General features: G+C 49.8%; 1 protein-coding gene across 2 annotated transcripts in view; it reads left to right on the top strand.

The window, feature by feature from the left end:
- The first annotated feature begins 5,895 nt into the window (after nt 1-5,895).
- SSH1 (slingshot protein phosphatase 1) overlaps nt 5,896-19,675 on the top strand; it is a 60,245-nt gene continuing 46,465 nt past the window's right edge. Inside the window, exons 1-2 of one of the 2 annotated variants that reach the window (XM_041729207.1) lie at nt 5,896-6,084; nt 10,697-10,737. In XM_041729207.1, the coding sequence (XP_041585141.1) occupies nt 6,016-6,084; nt 10,697-10,737 (110 nt within the window). In that variant the 5' untranslated portion in view covers nt 5,896-6,015. Of the gene's footprint in view, nt 6,085-8,249; nt 8,498-10,696; nt 10,738-19,675 lie in introns of those variants that run through there. The other variant, XM_041729208.1, reaches the window with a different exon arrangement.

Below are 19,675 nucleotides of genomic sequence, written 5' to 3'. Positions count from 1 at the left end.
ACAATCTTTTAAAAAATATACAAAAATAAATAAGAAGGGTAGAGTTCTGGAAGAACTGTGTCTTGATTTTTTTTTTTTTTTTAAGATTGTATTTATTTATTCATGAGAGACCCAGAGAGACAGAGGCAGAGAGAGAAGCAGGCTCCATGCAGGAAGCCTGATGCGGGACTGGATCCTGGGACTTCAGAATCACACCTCGGGCTGAAGGCTGGCGCTTAACTGCTGAGCCACTCAGGTGCCCCTTGGTCTTAAAGTCTAAAGCAGAAAACAAGATCTTGGATACCAGCTTCACCACTCCCTAGTTCTATGACCTCGGGCATGACTTAGCAACTCTGCAACAATTTCCTCATCTGTGAAATAAGGATCACAACAGTGGTGACAAGAAATACAAGAAGTAGCTCAACCCAAGAAGAAACACTGGGGCCATAGGAGCATAGAGAAGAGGGACCTAATCCAGCTTCCATTCAGGGAAGGCTTCCCAGAGGAGGGGAGCCCGGAGCCTGAGTGGGGCATTCACATGTTAATAAACTGTGTTCCAATGGATGGAATTAGGTGATTTTATTAAAGCACAGGGACAAGACCTGTGGGCAGGAAGAGCTGCTGTTCGGGGCCTGTGAGGGGTGGCTGATTATATACCTGCAGAGTTGGGGGAGGGAAGGAGATTTGGATTGGATTTTCATATGCTAAGGAGCACCTACAAGATATGGAGGCCTTGCCATTGTCAAGTTAAAGATTGTTTTTCCCTCTAGCAAGACATTAAGACAATTGGAAACTTCCTGAGGAATGTCATACATGTCCCACCCATAGGGGGGCAGTCATTTGTGAGGTGTCAGCTTGTGCTTTGTCCTCAGCTAGCCCTCTGTTCCCCATCATGAGCACAGAGAAGGGGTACCTAATCCAGCCTCAATCAGGGAAGGCTTCCTGAAGGAGGTGAGCCTGGATCCTGAGTGGGGCCATCACATGTTAATAAACTGTGTCCCCAGCACACTCCCAAAGCATTTTGCATGACACCTAGCAGACAGCAAAGAACTCAATAACGTATTGTTTTAAATACTTGAAAATAGCTTTCATTTCTTTCACCACCTCACCCTTCTTATCACCAAGGATGAGTCAAGCCCAGTTTGCACAAGAGGTTAGAGTGACCAGAATTTGAAAGCTAGAATGAAAGCAGGACAAGATCAGTAAAAGTGTCTTCCTGTGCCTTATTGGAGTCTGGGGGTAATAGGAAAGATCAGAAATACAGTACTGGTCCTGTCTTTATTTAAAATGTTGATATTTTTGGGATCCCTGGGTGGCGCAGTGGTTTGGCGCCTGCCTTTGGCCCAGGGCGTGATCCTGGAGACCCCGAATCAAATCCCACATCGGGCTCCTGGTGCATGGAGCCTGCTTCTCCCTCTGCCTGTGTCTCTGCCTCTCTCTCTCTGTGACTATCATAAAGAAATAAATTTAAAAAAAATAATAAAATGTTGATATTTTGAAAAAAAAATGTTGATATTTTGTTCATCATGGATTTTGGCACTAAATTTGATTCCCTAAAATGTTGCATGAAAATATTTCTCTGGGGATGCCTGAGTGGCTCAGCGGTTAAACATCTGCCTTCAGCCCAGGGTGTGATCCTGGAGACCCAGGACCAAGTCCCGCATCGGGCTCCCTGCAGGGAACCTTGTTCTCCCTCTGCCTATGTCTCTGCCTCTCTCTCTGTGTCCCCCATGAACAAATAAATAAAATATTTAAAAAATTTTTTCTCTGGTTACTTACTTAGGTGGGGTTTTTATTTTGTGGGGTTTTTATTTTGTGGGGTTTTTTTGGTGCCTCCTTAAATTTTGTGTCCTCACTCTGGTCCCAGCCCAGCCCCTGAGATTCTTTTAGGGACCCTGTGACAAGACAGAGACACAACAATGCTCAGTGACACTTACAGTGTCATTGGAGGTGGAATGGGGGTTATGGGACCCTGGGAAGGACCCTGAACCCAGACCAGGGGCTTTTTGGGAGGTGGTATTGATGAAGTTTTTGAATAGGTGAGGTTGGGGGGTGGGGAAGGTCTAGAGCCGACCACTAAGAAAGAATTCTTGAGACATCTTTGGGTGGAAGATGGTGGTTTTATTAAAGCCTGGGGACAGAACCCCTGGGCAGGAAGAGACGCTGACCCTGGCCTATGAGGGGTGGCTAATGATTTACCTGGGAGTCAGGAGGGGTTTGAGGATAGCATACTCTCTTAGGAATTTTGGAAGCAAGGTTTCCAGGACCTTGAAGAGGCTGGCTGTTGTTGGGAAAAGGTCACTTAGTACTGTGTAATAAAATCTTAGTCATGAGACCCTTCAGATGTGTATCCGTGGGTCATGTGCTTGGGGAATGATTGCCAGCACGTATCTTGGGGGCTTGGGGGGTTTAGAGACAAAGGAAATTTCTTTTATTTTTATTTTTTATTTTTTGAGATAAAGGAAATTTCTAAAGGAATTTTTTTTTTTTTTTTTTTTATGATAGTCACAGAGAGAGAGAGAGAGAGGCAGAGACTCAGGCAGAGGGAGAAGCAGGCTCCATGCACCGGGAGCCTGACGTGGGACAAAACAAGCATTTCAGTATGCAAATACTTGGGCACAATTTCCCTGAAGGACACAGGTAAAGTTTCGGAAGCTGTTTTTAAGGAATATGTTTGGATTTGAGAGTGAGATATCCAACATTCAACTGAATTTTGCCCCCAAATTTATCTTATATTTGTTATTTTAAAATAAGTACTAAATAAGTATGACTGTCTCTCAGCCAAGATCACTGCTACAAATGTAAATGTGCTGAGTCAACTATGCTAATATTAGGAGTGGTGCTGGCAACCATAAATTTTTCCCAAATTGGTAATCAACTTGGTACAGAGCTCTCACACTATACTTTTCCCTCTACTTAAACATAGTTGCATTTCTGAAAATTCAGTGAAAGAGACTTTGTGTTGATATCTAAAACAGAGAATTAAGAATGGGTTTCTCACCTACACAAGTATCTGTGGGAATGGAACAATTCTTTGGGTAGACTGTCCAGTGCATTGCAGGACATTTACTATTCCTGGCTCCTCCAGTCCCCATCAGCAAGACAAGCAAAAATATTCCTACGATTAAAAACAAGAAGCAGCACTAGCAGCAGCAGCAGCTCCAAAGAGGCTGAAATGCTGCTTGCTGTTGGGGGAACAGAGGAGTAGCTGAGGACAAAGCAGGAGCCCAGGGCAGCACACTGACAAGTCCTTCAAACAGGCAGAGAGACACTCCTCTACAGACTCAACTGCCTCAATGTTCATTCTTTGCTAAGGGCAGAAGGCAATCTTAGTCCCACCTCCAGGATCCTGTAAGTCTACTTTAACATAAAAAATTCCTTTAGAAATTTCCTTTATCTCAAAAAAAAAAAAAAAAATTAAAGAAATTTCCTTTATCTCTAAACCCTCCAAACCCTCAAGATACGTGCTGGCAGTCATCGCCCAAGCACATGGCCCACGGATACACATCTGAAGGGTCTCATGACTAAGGTTTTATTACACAGTACTAAGTGACCTTTTCCCAACAACAGCCAGCCTCTTCAAGGTCCTGGAAACCTTGCTTCCAAAATTCCTAAGAGAGTATGTATCCTCCTGTCTGCCAGGTAAATCATCAGCCACCCCTCACAGGCCAGGGTCAGTGTCTCTTCCTGCCCAGGGGTTCTGTCCTCAGGCTTTAATAAAACCACCATTTTGCACCAAAAGACTTCTCAAGAATTCTTTCTTGGTCTTTCTCTGCCTGTGTTTCTGCCTCTTTCTCTCTGTGTCTCTCATGAATAAATAAATAAATAAATAAATAAATAAATAAATAAATAAATAAATAAATAGTTTTTTTGTTTTTTTGTTTTAAAGAAAGGGAAAAAGGACACCCGGATGGCTCAGTGTTGAGCACCTGACTTCACCCCAGGGTGTGATCCCGGAGAGCTGGGATTGAGTCCCACGTCGAGCTCCCTGCATGGAGCCTGCTTCTCCCTCTGCCTGTGTCTCTGCCTCTCTCTCTCTCTCTGTGTGTGTCTGTGTGACTATCATAAATAAATAAAAATTAAAAAAAAATTTATAAAAAAAAATTAAAAAAAAAAAGAAGATTATTCATGAGAGATAGAGAGAGGGAGGCAGAGACACAGGCAGAGGGAGAAGCAGGCTCCATGCACCGGGAGCCCGACATGGGATTTGATCCCGGGTCTCCAGGATCGCGCCCTGGGCCAAAGGCAGGCGCTAAACCGCTGCACCACCCAGGGATCCCTGTCTCTCATGAATAAATAAATGATATCTTAAAAAAAAAAAAATTCTTTCTTGGTGGTCGGCTCTGGACCTCACCCCACCAAAACCTCACCTAATTCCAAAACTTCATCACCCCGAGAACCTCCTTTAATATGAACGGTGCTGGGATGCCTGGGTGGATCAATGGTTGAGTGTCTGCCTTCAGGTGCTCAGGTCGTGATCCCGGGGTCCTGGGATCCAATCTGACATCAGGCTCCCCGCAGGGAGCCTGCTTCTCCCTCTACCTATGTTTCTGCTTCTCTCCGTGTGTCCCTCGTTAATAGATAAAATCTTTAAATAAAAGAAAATAAAATGAATGGTGCTGAGACCCAGATCCCAGGAATAAACCCGAGGTCCCAGCCCCTGGATCTGGGGCAGGGATCCAGGAGGCTTCCTGGGCTTCTAGCTGGGCACTGAGCTGGCGAGGTGGAGCCCTCTGCTAAAATGCAGATTGGGCCAGGACATCTGCGGGTGCGGGTGCGGGTGCGGGTGCGGGTGCGGGTGCATGTGCATGTGCATGCAGAGACAGAAGTGGGGGAGGGCTTTTTGGAAATTAAGGGGAAGCTTCCTATCACTGGGTCGAGCCAGTACCACCGACCGGTGTAAGGTACTGCAGCTCTCCATCCCCATACTGGTCACACCTTCCAGGGGGACAGCAGCAGCGCATTCCCCTGTCTCCCTTAACCCGCAGCCCGTTCTCTACTCCGCAGCCTGGAGCTTTCTAGGGCGCACCTGGAGGCGCCAGTCTTCTCCCCCCAGGCCCTGGCCTTCCCCCGTTATCCTGCTCGGGTCTCTGAGCAAGCCCTCCCTGACTGCCCAAGGCTTGCCTGGGTCTGCAGACACGTGAAGAATTCGGATAAAACCACGAGCAAAATAACTTTTTTTTAAAGATTTGCTTATTTATTTATGATAGAGAGAGGCAGAGACACAGGCAGAGGGAGGAGCAGGCTCCGTGCAGGGAGCCCGACGCGGGACTCGGTCCCGGGACTCCGGGATCGCGCCCTGGGCCGAAGGCGGCGCCAAACCGCTGCGCCACCCGGGGATCCCCGAGCAAAATAACTTTTAAACGCGCCGAGCCGTCGGCTTCACTGCGGGGAAATTCCCGGGACAGGCCCGTAGCGTTCTGCGCTCCGCAGGCGGCCGCGTGCCCGCCCCTCGCAGAGGCTCAACGGCCACGAATGAATGAGCGAGTTTCCGCAGGCCGCGGCCGGCCGCGGGGGCAGGGCGGCTACTTCCGGGCCCTAGTCCCGGCCCTCGCCGCCCCGCCCGCTGCGCAGGCGCCCGGCCTCGGCGTCCCCGCCTGCGCCGCAGGGCAGCCTCCCGGGTGGACGTCCCCAGGCTCGGGGCCCGGGGCGGGCGCGCGCGGGGGCGGGGGGCGGGGGACGGGGCGGGCGCGCGCAGGCCTCCAGCCGCGGGTCTGAGCGCACGCGCATGCGCACGCCCCGCCCCCGCTCCGCCCCCGCCCCGCCCCCCAGGGCTCCGGGCCCGGCGCGCGCCGGCGCGGGAGGCGGGAGGCGGGAGGCGGGAGGCGGGAGGCGGGAGGCGGGGGGCGGGGGCGGGGGCGGCGGACGCCGAGGGGGAGGGGAGGGGGAGGGGCGGGCCCGGCTCGGCCCGGCCGCCCGCGCGCGGCTGCTGGAGCGCCCCGGGCCCGGCCCGGGCGGCGGCGGCGGCGGCGGCGGCGGCGGCGGAGGCGGCTCTAGCCTGCGGCTTCGGCGGCGTCCGCGCGCCGCGCCGCAGCCATGGCCCTGGTGACCCTGCAGCGCTCGCCCACGCCCAGCGCCGCCTCCTCCTCGGCCAGCAACAGCGAGGTGAGCCCCGGGCCCGCGGCTCCAGGCCTGGGCCGCGAGTGCGGGGCGGAGGGCGGCGGAGCCACCCCGGCTGGGCGCGGGGACTGCGTGCAGCCGCAGCCGCGCGGGCTTCCAGCGAGGCTGTCCTGGTGGCCCGCGTGCGTGACCGACCCCACGGGTGACGGTGGGCGCCCGTGTGCCGCTCGGAGCCGCTCGGAGCCGCTCGGACTCCTCCGGCTGGCGGCTGCGGGAGGTGCTGGTTGGGGGATGCGTGGCCCCGTGGCGGCTCCAGGCCCCTCCCCTGGCTGCCTGGCTGCCGGCCGGGCGGTGGGTGCGGGTCTCGCGTGCGGCTGGGAGCTCTGCTGCTGCGGTGACAGAGGCCCCGGGGGGCCCGTGGATGCCCGAGCGTCCCCCCTGCATGGCCCTGGGGCGCGCCTCCCGGCGCGAGTGGCTGCCCTCTCGGGGCCCGTGTCACTGTGCGACAGCGACTGAGAGCGCTCAGGGCGCTGCGTGATGCGGGTCTTGTCTTTGTGTGCGGCCGAGTCTGGACTTGTTCCTCTTTGTAGTATCCTCCGGGGCTGCATGTTTGTGTTTATCGGGCTGTGTGGCTGGGGCCCGTCCTGGGGTTTCTGGTTGCACGGGTGCATTCTGGGGGCTGAGGGTGCATCGCTGCAGCCTGCGGGTTTGTCTGTGCCTGCGTGTGATCAGGCCTGGGTTGGCCGGCTCCTTGCTCTGGAGTAGATTGGGGAAGGGGGTCCTCTGAGTCTGCACTTGGCCTGGGCTGCACTAGGGCTGTGGCTTCCCGCAGCTGCGGGGCTGACCCCCTCCTTTCCTACTCCCGCCTTCTCCCGCAGAACCGTCCATGGCCTCTGGTGTAACCTCCTATCCATGGCCAGGCTGAGTGTTGGCCTGACGACGGAGCAGTTGGAGGAGGAGATTGGGAACTGTTTAGAGAAGGGAGAGAACGCTGGAGGAGGAGCCCTGCAGGCCCAGGAAGTGGCCCCGCCAGCATCTAAGATTCAAGCCCCTTCTGGGGGTGGGGGTGGGGGTGGGGGGGTTGATAACAGGAAAGGTTTGTGTGAGAGAAGAGGAACTGGTTTTGGTGTCAGCAGCCCTGCCTGTCCTGCAGGCTCCTGGCCTCATAGCTCTTCAGCCTGTTTTGCTAGGAGCACCAGGAACACAATCGGAGTGGCTGCAAGGGTGAACCCCCCACCCCTATATCCCCCTCCTCTTCTTCTCCAGGAGAGGCCATTCATGAGATACCTTGTCTGCAGACAGGATTCTCATAGTCCTTCCTCTGCAAGTCAAGTGCAGGGAAAAGAACACTGGTGGCTAGTTGCCTGCAACTGAGAATTTAGGCTGCGGTAGCTTTTTTCCTCTCCACACAGACATCTGTTCTCCATCATTCTGATTATGGCCGTCTTGCAGTTCACAGAATACTTCCATGCACTTAATCTCAGCTCAAAAAACTGTAAAGTGGGGGAAGAGTTCAAATTCAGTAAGGGATTACCCCTCAGCCTCTGTCTTGGATTCAAAACCCCCGTTCCCTTGCGTAGCTTACACCTGATCTATTCCTGTCTGAGACACAGTTTTAGAATTTTATGTTACTTTTTACCTAAGATATAATCCACATATCACTTCACCATTTCATAGTGTATGATTCAGTGGCTTTTGGTATAGTCACAAAGTTGCGCAATCATCACCATGATCTAGTGCCAGAAATCTTCATCACTTGGAAAAAGAAGCCCCACACTCCTTAGCTCCCCCGTCTCCTCACCCCTACCCTGCTCTTACCAAACTCTAGCTTTCCACTGATCTACTTACTATTCCCATAGATTTGCCTGTTCTGGACATTGCATATGAGCAGAATCATACAATATGTGACCTTTTGTGTCTTGCTCTTGTCACTTAGCATAGTGTACACAAGGTTCCTCCATGTTGTAGCATAGATCAATATTTCACTCCTTTTTATTGCCAAGTAATATTCCATTGTATGGATGTATCACACGTTGTTGGACATTTGGGTCGTCTCTACAAGACATTTCAAATTATATAGAGCATTATTTTTACCAAGTGCCAGTGGCCCGGTAAACATGAGAACAAAACTCAGGCACCTTCCCCCCCCCCCCCCCCCCCCGCAAAGGTTTTGTTTATTTATTTGGCAGAGAGAGTGTGCACAAGCAGGGGGAGCAGCAGGCAGAGGGAAAGGGAGAAGCAGGCTCAATGCCGGGACCCTGGGATCATGACCCTAGCCGAAGACAGATTTTTAACCATCTGAGCCACCCAGATCCCCCTCAGCCACCTTTTATTTCCCGTTAGATCAGCAGCATTGATGGCCCAGTGAACTAGCCGAAGTTGGGATGTTCCCTGGAAGGCGAGGTTGCATTCCAGATGGGGTGAGGCAGGAAGAAGCAAGACAGCACAGAGAGAGCAGGCACGTGCATGTGGAGTCCGGAGGCGTGGGTCCAGGCCCGCTGTGCCTCTGGTCTGACCTTCCTCGGGCCTCGGCTCGTGTGAAAGGGCTGGCTTCCCTCCTACATATGTTCTTGGGCGTGTATAGCTTTCTTTTCTGGAAGAACTGACTGTACGTTGCCTTCATTTCATTCCCGGGAATCCCAGAGAATGACCAAGAATTAAATCTCTTTGAGGTCTGCACCCCTAAATCACTTCCTCACTCCTCGAAATGCAACTCCTCCTCTGAGTCAGAGACTTAGAGCAGCTGTTTCCTGACTCAGCCAGTTCAGCGTGGGAACAGGGAAGTCAGCCTGACCAGCAAAGCAGCTCTCCTCTCTTAATTTTTTCCCCTTCCCTCAATCTTTAATTATCTCATTCGTGTCACTTTGCTGTTAATCTTATCTCATTCCTTTGTGAGAACAAGCAGAAAGCCCCACAACAGATAAATCAATAACTTTCAGGAATGGACTGGAACATTGTTATTTTTGACAAACGTTCAAGGTGACTAATTTTTATGGGCAGATCGCCAGTCTCTCTCTCTCTCTTTTTTTTTTTTTTTTTTTTATGGTGGGTGAGGGTTGGGGCTTAGGGTTTCTCAGCCTTGGCACTGCTGATGTTGGGGCCAGACAGTTTGCTGTCCTGGGGCGTTGTCTTGTGCATCGAGGTGGGTTTAGCATCACCCAGACCTCCACCCACTAGATGCCAGTAGCATCCCCTCAAAAAAGACTCCAGACCTTGCCCAGTGTCTCCCATTGAGAAAAATCTTCCCCCGTTGAAGACCACTGGGTTAGACACAACATTCTCTTCTAAGGGTGTGTGGTTGTGTGAGTTGTTTATGCTTCACTTTGGGACGGAAGCTCAGGGCCCTGTGGTTAGTGAAGTCTGGCCTGATTTTTCCATTTCTCCCTCACCGTGAGGTAGGGAGCGTGAGAACTAATTGGCCACCAGTGTCCACCTCTGCACGATACTGTATGTACAGTATTTTCATCAAGGTTAGGGACCCCGGGACTCTCTGGTATACCCTCCTTTGCTGAAACTGCCACCTGTGCTCTGTGTCTCTTGCTTCTCAGGCCCTTTCATGTGTGAGTTCTGTATCCTTTTCCCATCAGCGCTGGCTCCTGCCTAGTCTCTGTCCTTGTTCAGCCTTGCATCTCTCCCAGGGATCACTGCTTTCTAGGTTTCTCTTTCCTATTCAATGGGCTCCTCTGTGTAACATACAAAACATGCCAGGTCCCGGCGGTGCAGAGTTGTTGGGGGCGGGGGTGGGGGTGTATATTCTTCTGTCAGTTTTCTCATTGAAAGCAAAAAAGAAAGGAAGAAAGGAAGGAAGGAAAGAAAAAGAAAAAAGAAAAAAGAAAGAAAGAAAGAAAGAAAGAAAGAAAGAAAAAAGAAAAAGAAAAATTGCAATCGGGCCTTAAGTTCTTGGTGACTTAGATTCTAACCTTCTTGGCCTTTAAACTTTTAGAAAATATTAAATGTCCATTTCTTTCATTTCTATAAATAAGCCAATAGCCTTGAAAGTTTTATATCAAACATTTAAGCCTTTTTGAGAACCACCAAGAGCTTTTGAGACCCACAGACAGGCAGGCTGCTCCTGGCCCCTTTTCCATCATGAAAGACTTGCCTGGAATGGTTTTTCTTTTCTTTTCTTTTCTTTTCTTTTCTTTTCTTTTCTTTTCTTTTCTTTTCTTTTCTTTTCTTTTCTTTTCTTTTCTTTTCTTTTCTTTTCTTTTCTTTTCTTTCTTTCTTCTTTTAAAACCCATGCGTGGGGCAGAAAATGGTGTTGATCATTCAGCTATTGCCTGGCTTGAAGGAGGAAATAGGTTCTCTTAAAATATCACCCCCCTCTCCTCTTCAAAAAACAGGGTGTGATCTAAAACAACCCGGGAAAGTTGAGAAGAGCCTGTTGAGGAGCAGTGCCAGATAGGAGTGTCCCATCAACAGGAATTAACGTACAACACTTTGGAAGGAATGTGGGCAAATGTTGGGAAACCTGAAATTTCCTCCATGGGAACTTCTCAGAGGGACAGCAGAACGGGGTTGCTGAGGAAAGGGTGCGACCGTGTTGACACAGCCAGGTTTCCTGGACATCTGTATCTTTTTCAGACATCAGAGTAGAAAATGTGAGACTTGTTGCTAGTGGCGTCTGTGGTGTGACATTCTCTTTCTTTCTCTGTAGTTGGAGGCTGGCAGCGATGAAGAGCGAAAGGTAAACCTCAGGTAAGCTGACTTCATTTTCCTTTCTAAGTCTTTCTTCCAGTCAGGTTGGAATACTCTTTTTCCCTTCCAGAAAGGAGAACCTTCACAAGAGAAGACACCAGCGTTTTCAGTTTAGAACTTTATTTATTTAAAAAGGTTTTATTCATTTATTCATGAGAGACAGAGCTGGGGGGGCAGAGACACAGGCAGAGGGAGAAGCAGGTGCCCTGTGGGGAGCCCAATGCGGGACTCCTCGATCTGGATCCCGGATCACACCCTGAGCCAAAGGCAGACAATCGCCAAGCCACCCAGGCGTCCCTTAGTTTAGAGCTTTCAAAGTTATACTGAGGGATCCCTGGGTGGCGCAGCGGTTTGGCGCCTGCCTTTGGCCCAGGGCGCGATCCTGGAGACCCGGGATCGAATCCCACGTCGGGCTCCCGGTGCATGGAGCCGGCTTCTCCCTCTGCCTGTGTCTCTGCCTCTCTCTCTCTCTGTGACTATCATAAATAAATAAATAAATTTAAAAAAAAAAAAAAAAACAACAAAGTTATACTGAGAGCATGTACTACAAAGGTAGTGCTTTAAACATTTGTGACTATATTTAAGTATAAATAACTTTCATAGCGTTGTATTACAACAGCTTGAAAAGGAACATCATTGCCAGAATTCCACCACCCTTCTTGCTGTACCATTTTGAGCATCTTTTAGATACTTCCAGATTTTACTTCTGCTTAAAAAAAAAAATACTCTTTGTAATATGCTGCTGCTTCTCCATCCTGCTTTTGGTAAGATGTTCCTTCTGGGGTAAGCACATTGCTGATTTGAAACAGACAGCCCACCTCCAAAATTTAATTCAAGGTGCATTTTTTTGTGCTTGTGAGAAATTTTTCTGTAGGCTCTTAAAAAAAAATTCCTCAGGCTGTAGTTCTCAGCTGCTGGTAGACCCCAAAGGCATTTTTATTTTTTCCTGCCAAAATAAAGGCCTTCTTTTGGGTATTTTGTTTACAAAAGATTTAGCACTCCATTATATAAGGTATTCTTATTATATAACATCTTCTACACTAAGGCTCCGGTCTCGGGCTCTTAGAGTCTAAAAAAGTAAATAGAGTTTCAAGGATATTGTTCTTTGAGGAAAAAAGAGTTTCATCTGGTGAGGAGGGGGAAAACCAATTGGGAAAAGGAATGTGTGTTCAGAAACTGGGGTCCAGGTCCCCAGCCTGGGTGGCTTAGTAGTTGAGCATCTGCTTTTAGCTGGGGCATGATCCCGGGGCCAGGGATTGTGTCCCACATTGGGCTCCCTGTAGGGAGCCTGCTTCTCCCTCTATGTCTCTGCCTCTCTCACTGTGTCTTTCATACATACATACATACTTACATACATAAAATAAAATCTTAAAAAGAAAAAAAAGGAAACGGGTCCACCATTCATTACCAAGAGCAGGATGTTCTTCGGGTTAAACTCCCATGTCTCTGAAGGTCCTGTGCCTTTGAGTGAAAGGAGGGAGAACACTCACTTTTATTGTGGCATATGTTGTGTCTAAAGAGTATATGTGAAAGGAAATAACAGCCTGCAAACATCAGAGAGATCTTATTTCGATGGCTGGCGTGTTGGTTGTTCGGGGTCTAGGTCAGGTCTCAAAGACCTAGACCCCGAACTCCCAAGTGGGGGCAGTGATGGGCCGTGTTGTAGATTAAACTCTTTTGTGCTTGGCTCTCTGGGTGGAGGCAGAAAGGAGAAGTGGAAGTCTGTTTTGTGGAGGTTATTTGGGGGAGGAAGTGCTGGAAGAAGGGCTTGCTGACTGCTGTGGTGGCCATGTTAGGGACTATGTCCGTAGATGTATCTCCTGCCCCAAGCCTCCCGCCAGTGCTCACCTGGAGTGGGAGTTTCTTCTATCCCTGAGCCCTCCCCTTTCAAGGCTCTTGCCCAGGAGATAGTATTCAGCTCTCTCACACTGTCTTTGGGGCAAATAACTTTTTTTTTTTTTTTTTCAAATTGCCCTTAGTTAACTGACAGCATACTGTTTTGAGTTGTTTCAATTTTTTAAAAAAGATTTTATTTATTTATTCATGAGAGACACACAGAGAGAGGCAGAAGCAGCAGGCTCCCTGCTAGGAGCCTGATGCAGCATAGCACTTGATCCCAGGACCCCAGGATCACGACCTGAGCCGAAGGCAGACACTCAACCACTGAGCCACCCGGGTGTCCTGAATTATTTCAATTAATAACTCAAAATAGCAGTGATGTGAAAACGTGTGTGCCCTTGCGGCCAAGAAAAGGCCCCTTTCTCTGCATGATTTGGAGCTGGAGAGGACTTCACAAAGGGAACGGAAGTCAGCTCTGTATATTGCCATATTTAATCCTCTCAACAGCACTAGGAGGGAGTTTTTCCCAGCTTACAGGGGAGGGACCTGACACCCAATGTTGCACATGTCAGGTACTAAATTTCAAGCTAGGCTTCTGCTCCATCACCTGAGTTTGCCATGGGATCCCCCCGCCCCCAACCTTACTGAAGACCAGTGCAGTGGTTCAATGGAATCAGCTGTCCCGTGTCCGGGTGAGGGAACTTGCCTGAGTTACTAGGTGGTCGGAGGGAGTGCTGGGGCCTGGATCAAGTACCCCCCCGCTAACTTGGGATGGTGCCCCCCCCCCCACCCTGATGTGTGCTGACCACAGGACTCCCTTGTTACCACCTCCTGCAGGCCACCCACGCCCTTGTGAGCCCTGGGAGACCCTGGGCTCTGAGCTCATCCTACTTGGTTCCCTTCTCAGTCCCTTTTCCCCCACCTTGACATTTACTCCCCATTTGTAGGCAGATGATACCATCTTGCTTTCTAACCCTTGTAGCCACACTGGAGAAATTCTGGTGTTCTGGTTAAACTTTGATTGAAACTCATTCACATCTGTGTGTTCATTTGTGTTTGCAAGCCTCAGCTGTTCAGGCTTCTAGAAGAAGAAATAATGGAATAGTCCATTGCATTTCCTTGCCTGGGAGAAAGGGGGTTTCTCTGTGCTTCTCATTGGTTCTGAAGAGTTGCCGGCAGGCAGAAAATCTGGGGCTAACAGGATATTCCTCTCTTCTCTCCCTTCTGTCTCTACCCTTAATTGAAACTTTTCATATTTTGGCTCATCCAAGGAGTTCTGATCGACTCAGCAGTAGCCAGGAAATGGCCGAGTCACATGGGTGGGTCTTCTGTGTCTCAGTTGCTCTTCTTTCCCACCTCCCCCTGGTGGCACCATTGCTCAGGTCCCCATACCTCCTGTGTTCTGTGTCAGGCCGTCATCCCGTCCACCCCTGCTTCCTGCCCAGGTTTTCTTCCCCGCAGTCAGATGGATGCAGTCTTGAAGCACCCCTGTGCTTCTTGCTGTGGTTCCATCTTTCCTGCTTTCTACCTTGCCCCCTGTTGCTGCCCTCCCCCCAGCTCTTGCACATGCTGTGTTCTAATCCCACTTCTGGGCCATGCTCTTTCTTGAAGCCAGGTTCATTTTCCATTGGCCCCGGTGCTCACAGCCAGCACAGCAGTCCACCCCCAGCATTTGTGACTTCTCTCTGTCTGGTGAGTAGCTCTTAGATCATCTTTGTGGGCCAGGTTCCACACCTGCCTTGTGAGGCACCTACATGTGCTCTCAGCCCTCACATTGGTGGTGCTTCCCTTGGGGTCTGGGCCTTAGTTCTCTGTCTGTGCATGACATTTCAACACTTTCAGTATGGTGACTTTGTTCTGGCCCTGCAGTCAGTTGCATATCCATATGGGAAAGAGTGAGGTGCCGAGGAGACAGCGTGGGATTTGGAGCCAGGCAGACATAGGTTCAAGATCAGGCTCCTCCCCTAGCGGCTGACCTCTGTGACTTACTGCCCTTCCAAGGGTCTTTTTCATTCCATTGACAAAATGGATACGACTAGGACCATTTAGGGCGGCGGAGTAGCTGGGCCGGAGCTCCTCGCACAGAGCCAGGCTTACAAAAGACCACAAGAACCATCGCCGACGTCTGGTCGTCATAAGATGTCCGCGTTAGTGTTAGTCCATAGCCCAGACTTACAGACCTTGACTTCCTGTGGGTGCGGTGTCTGCTGTTCTGCTGGGCCCCTGTGTGACCTGCAGCAGCCCCGGTCCTTGTACCAGCAGCATCCTTGTAAGATGCAAGTAGGAAGGCACTGTCTGCGAATCAGGGTTATAATGCAGACAGTTTCTCTGAGGGCCTTCCAGGAAACACCTCAGGAGCAGATCACCTCGGGACCAGAACGAAGCTGACTGATGGAGAGCAACAGAGACCTAGTTCCCTGTGTCCTTTCCCCTGCCCTCCACATGCACAGACTGTCGCCGGTCTCCAGCAGTACCCTTCTGGAAGCTGTGCCGTTCAGACTGTGGGAATTGGTGAGCAGATGGCTTTGCTGGCAGCACCTCCTGGCTCCCTTGCCATCCTGGGAGCTGCCCCAGGCTGGCATGAGACGTAAGTGCTTGTGTGCCAGGCAGGGCCCTGGGGAGTGAATATGGTTTTGTGGTTTCCAGAGGGTGGATCAGGAGTGAATGTTTTTTGTTGTTGTTGTTTCCATCTAGAGTTTCCAAGTCAAGCGTATGAAAATGTTCATTAGAGTTCTTTTAATTTTTTTTCTTGCCTACCCAAGCAAACATTCGGGCCAAGGCGGCAGGACTTTGTCTTCTCTGTTTTATCTGGTGTCCGGGGGTAAACTGTAAACTCCCTGCACCTCTGCCTTTCCCTCCATGCTCCCTTCCCCTTTGGATCTTGACCTTGAATTCTCCCTGGAGGACCTACTTTCCTTATAACTGCGTGAAATGTGGTTGTGCCTTACCTCCCTCCCCCACAGCATTGGGGTGGGGTGGACGTGGTGGGTGTGTACTTGCTCTGCAGACCCTGCTTCCCCTGCTCCATTCAGCACCCCATCTGTTATGCCTGTCCACTCTTGGGGTTCCTCTCTGCCTTTCTCAACCAACAGTTTCTTAGTCTGGAGTTTTCAGCTCTGGTGATAATCTGTCCAGGTAAGTCCTGCCAAGGGGCATCAAGCATCCCTTGCATCCCAGCTATGCACCAGATCACTGTATTGGTTAGCAACTGCTGTTTGGGGTAACGAGTTACCCTAAACCTAGCAGTCCAAAACAATTTCTGGTTATCATCTCACAGTTGCCAGGGTCAGGAATCTGGACATGGTTTAGCTGGGTCCTCTGATTGGGGTCTCACATGGGTGTAGTCAAGGTGTTGGCCAGGGCTAGGGTCTTATCTGAGCTTCTGGTTCTCAGCCAGGCTTAGGTCATTCTTGGCTGAATTCCTTTTCTTGCAGCTTTGGAGGTCATTGTGGGTTGTTCTTCAAGGCCAGCAGGAGGATCTGCTGCTGTGGAATCTTGTAATGGAATGCAATCACAGGAGTGACCATCCTGTCTCATTTACCGTACAGTGTAATCTGAAGGGAGCAACTGTCCTGTCCTATTCCCTGGTCTCACCACACTCAGGATAAGGGCTCACCCAGGGTACCTGCAACCGGGACAGGGATCTTGGGCCATCTCAGAATTTGGCCCAGTTGCCTCAACCTGTGGGAGTTCTTGAGATGCCCCAGCCTGTGGGTACATTACATAAAGGTGATGTCAACTGGGAGATGTTTGGTCCTCAAGGGAAGAGGTCTGGAGTACCAGTGATCCCTCAGGGTTTGACCATCATACCAGTGAATGCCACATTCTTTCCGCTCAGCGCCCACACACTTATTCTCACTTTCAGGTTTGGGATCTCTTGGATTCACCCCCACTTTGAATATTTTGTCCTCTGAAATACCACCTGCACTGATCCAAGTATCTAAATGTCCCCCACTAGCAGAGCTAGCTGCATAATTTGAGGGGCCCGTATAGAATGAAAATTATGGAGACCTTTGGTAAAAAATGGTTAGGAATTTCAAGATGGTACAAGCAGAGCTAACTAAGCATGAGGCCCTCCTGAGCCCCGGTCCTTCTTGGCCTCAACCCTCACAGCACCTGGCACACACTGGATGGGCCATCGACTTTTCTGTGTTCTTTTTCACGTGGAAGAACTCAAAAGTGCTCTTGGATGACATACAGAATGCTAAGGACAGAGAACCTTCCTTCCACTTCCCCCGGCAGTTTGACAACATAGGCACACAGAAGTTGCAGTACCCCCTGTCCTTACCTGTCTGCGTATGAGCCATTTATTCAACAGATACTTACTGGGCACCTACTCTGCACCAGCCATTGTTCTAGGGACTGGGAATCTAGCGGCAAACAAGGCAGATCTCTGCCCACATGGCTGACATGCTGTGGGGGAGACAAGGCAGTAAGGGAGATGAACAAATATGTTAATAGCGTGTTAGTAAGTGCTAGGGGGAGAAAGTAAAAAGGAGATGGAAAATCTGGAAGGGAACCTCCAAACACACTCTGCTCTGTGAGTCGCCAAACGTGAGTCATTTCATTTAACCCACGCAGGCATCCTGTAAGGAAGGCAACATCTTGATTCCCCTCCTCTGGATTAGAAGAGTGAGCTTTGGAGACGTTACCCGGCCTGATTTCATGCAGTACAAAGTGGTAGAGGCTCAAGGTCCTATGAGCAAGGTTCCAAACCCGGTGCCTGCACATGGTAAACAGGAGCTGATACTGGTGCTTGCCCAGTGACTACTGGGGAAGGGGGATATACTATCATTCTCTCTCTTAGTGGGGTTTGGGGTGGGGGGGGTGTCCTGCAACTTGCTTACGGTGGGACCGCTAGGGTCCAAGCAGCAAGAATGGGTGGGCTCCTTCCTCTCTGGCTCCTGGTGAGAACTCTGAGCCATGGGCAGAAGAGCTAGTAGAAACGGCTCTTGAATTTGGGGGGTGAGGACAGGTTTTGAAGGCAGAGACAACGGAGCCACCCAGGCATCCCTCTTTTTTTTTTTTTTTTTAAGATTTGTTCCATTCAGTTTAACTCAGGTGTTCTTCATGGTGTGTTGGGACATTTGATTTTCAAATCAGAATTTTCCTTTGAGGGACACCTGGGTGGCTCAGCGGTTGAGCGTCAGCCTTCAGCTCAGGGTGTGATCCTGGGATCCAGGATCGAGTTCCACATTGAGCTCCCTGCATGGAGCCTGCTTCCCCCTCTGCCTGTGTCTCTGCCTCTCTCTCTGTCTGTGTGTGTGTGTGTGTCTCTCATGAATAAATAAATTGTTAAAAGAAAAAGAATTTTTCTTTGGGACATGTTAAATTTATTGTTAGAAAAATTCCTCCTTGAGTGAGGACAAATAAGGACAGAGGGAAAGTTAATTTGATTCTGTTGGAACTTAATTAAACTTATTATTAAGGTTAACTTGAATTTTGCTCAGAGTCTAGTAGGTTCATTAAGCTTTCAAAATACAGTACTTAGGCTTCAGAAGAATGCCATGGGGCCCTGGTCTCCTTCTCATGCACTGAGTGCATCAGGAGAGCATGTGTACACACCGGGAATGCTTGAGCCAGTCTTGCTTTATGGTTGACACTGGTACCAGCAATCACCCTTGTGGTAAGTGGAACAAAGCTGTGAGAAAGAGTCAGAAAAGCTAGGTTCTGTCCTGAGAGGTATCATTTGTTGTGCAACCTTAGACAGGTTACTAGACATCTCCTGGGCCTCCACTTACTCCTTTGTCAAGTGGAGATAAGATTAGATTGTGGCTCCCAAACCTGAAAATGAGAGTCCTCAGACCCATCCATCTTGTACTATGTTACAGTGTACTTCTTTTCCTTCCCTGTCGATTTTAACAGATTGCCCAGTCTTTCTCTTTTATTTCAACACTGAGGTCAAGGTCATATATTTGTAGGGCATCTAGTCAGGTCAGGGTTATGGTCTGACCCTGATATGGAGAACAGTGGTGTGGCCTCTGGGAGGAAGTGGACCCTTTGCTCAGACTCATCTGCTTCTCAGCAGAGCCCTAGGCCAGCCACACTTCGCTCTCAGAAGCCGGCTAGAAAGAAAAGACTCCAGCCTTGGAACTTGCCTTTGGCGCACATTGTACTGTGGTCAGACCTCTGGATTTGGACAGCTTATTAGAAAATTCCTAAGACTAGGAGAATATCCAAAACAAGTCGTTCTGCTTCAAGGAAGACTGCAATAAGAAAACAGGATTAATCAAAAGAGGATTAATCAGAGTCAGGAGGAGCCATTTTCAAGGCAAGCAAGTGATCGGGTTAGGTTGGGGCATGATTGTGAGTCCCACTGTGGGGTGGGGACAGTACCATGACAAATCTCATGCGGGAGGTAGTGCACCATTGGGGAAGCCAGCTGGCCCGCCCACTGCACCCCCAGAATCGGAGGAAGATGGCAGGCTGTCATGTAAATCACAGGGCTAACAGGCAGGCCTGTGCCCAGCCGGATCAGGGCCTTCAGGTCAGGGTACGGCCCTTGGCACCTGGTTGCCTGTGTGACTGTGGTCTGGGGACAGCTACCTGCCCTCCCCGAAACTAAGGAAAAGTCTTTCTCACTCTTAGGGACCTTAAGGAGGCTTAGGGAGAGTCTTACTGCATGTGCGGAGTCCTTGCTGATACTGCTAGACACATGGTAGCTGTTTGGGGTTTTTTTAGCTGTTATTTTCATTGATGGTAGTGAGTGCCAGTTCCTGCAGCTGCCTGTCCTGACCTTCCCCTCCAGAGATTCCCAGTTCCACCACAAAAGACCAAAAGGTCAACCAAGTGGAATTCAAGAGGAGAAACCACCAATGTGTGACCTCTTTCCCTCCCAAGTTCTTGTACCAGACCTTTATCTGGGGAGCATCATATCTTGTGATCGTACCTTGTGTGCCTTTATTTTTACAGATTTGGTTTTTTTTGTTTTGTTTTTTTAATTTTTTTACAGATTTGGTTTTTAATGGCTACTTTGAAGTTATTTTTAAGAAGATTTTACTTCAAAGAAGCAGTTCTGTGTTAGGGAATGTCTGATGCTTTTGCTGCTGGAGGCCACCCTGCCCTGGCAGGAGTTAACTCACAGTCAGGTCTTGGCAGG

The sequence above is a fragment of the Vulpes lagopus genome, chromosome 14 (genome assembly GCF_018345385.1).
Source record: "Vulpes lagopus strain Blue_001 chromosome 14, ASM1834538v1, whole genome shotgun sequence".
In the NCBI taxonomy this organism is placed as follows: domain Eukaryota; kingdom Metazoa; phylum Chordata; class Mammalia; order Carnivora; family Canidae; genus Vulpes; species Vulpes lagopus.
The sequence above is the reverse complement of the archived record's forward strand: the minus strand, read 5'-3'. Positions and strand labels throughout refer to the sequence as shown.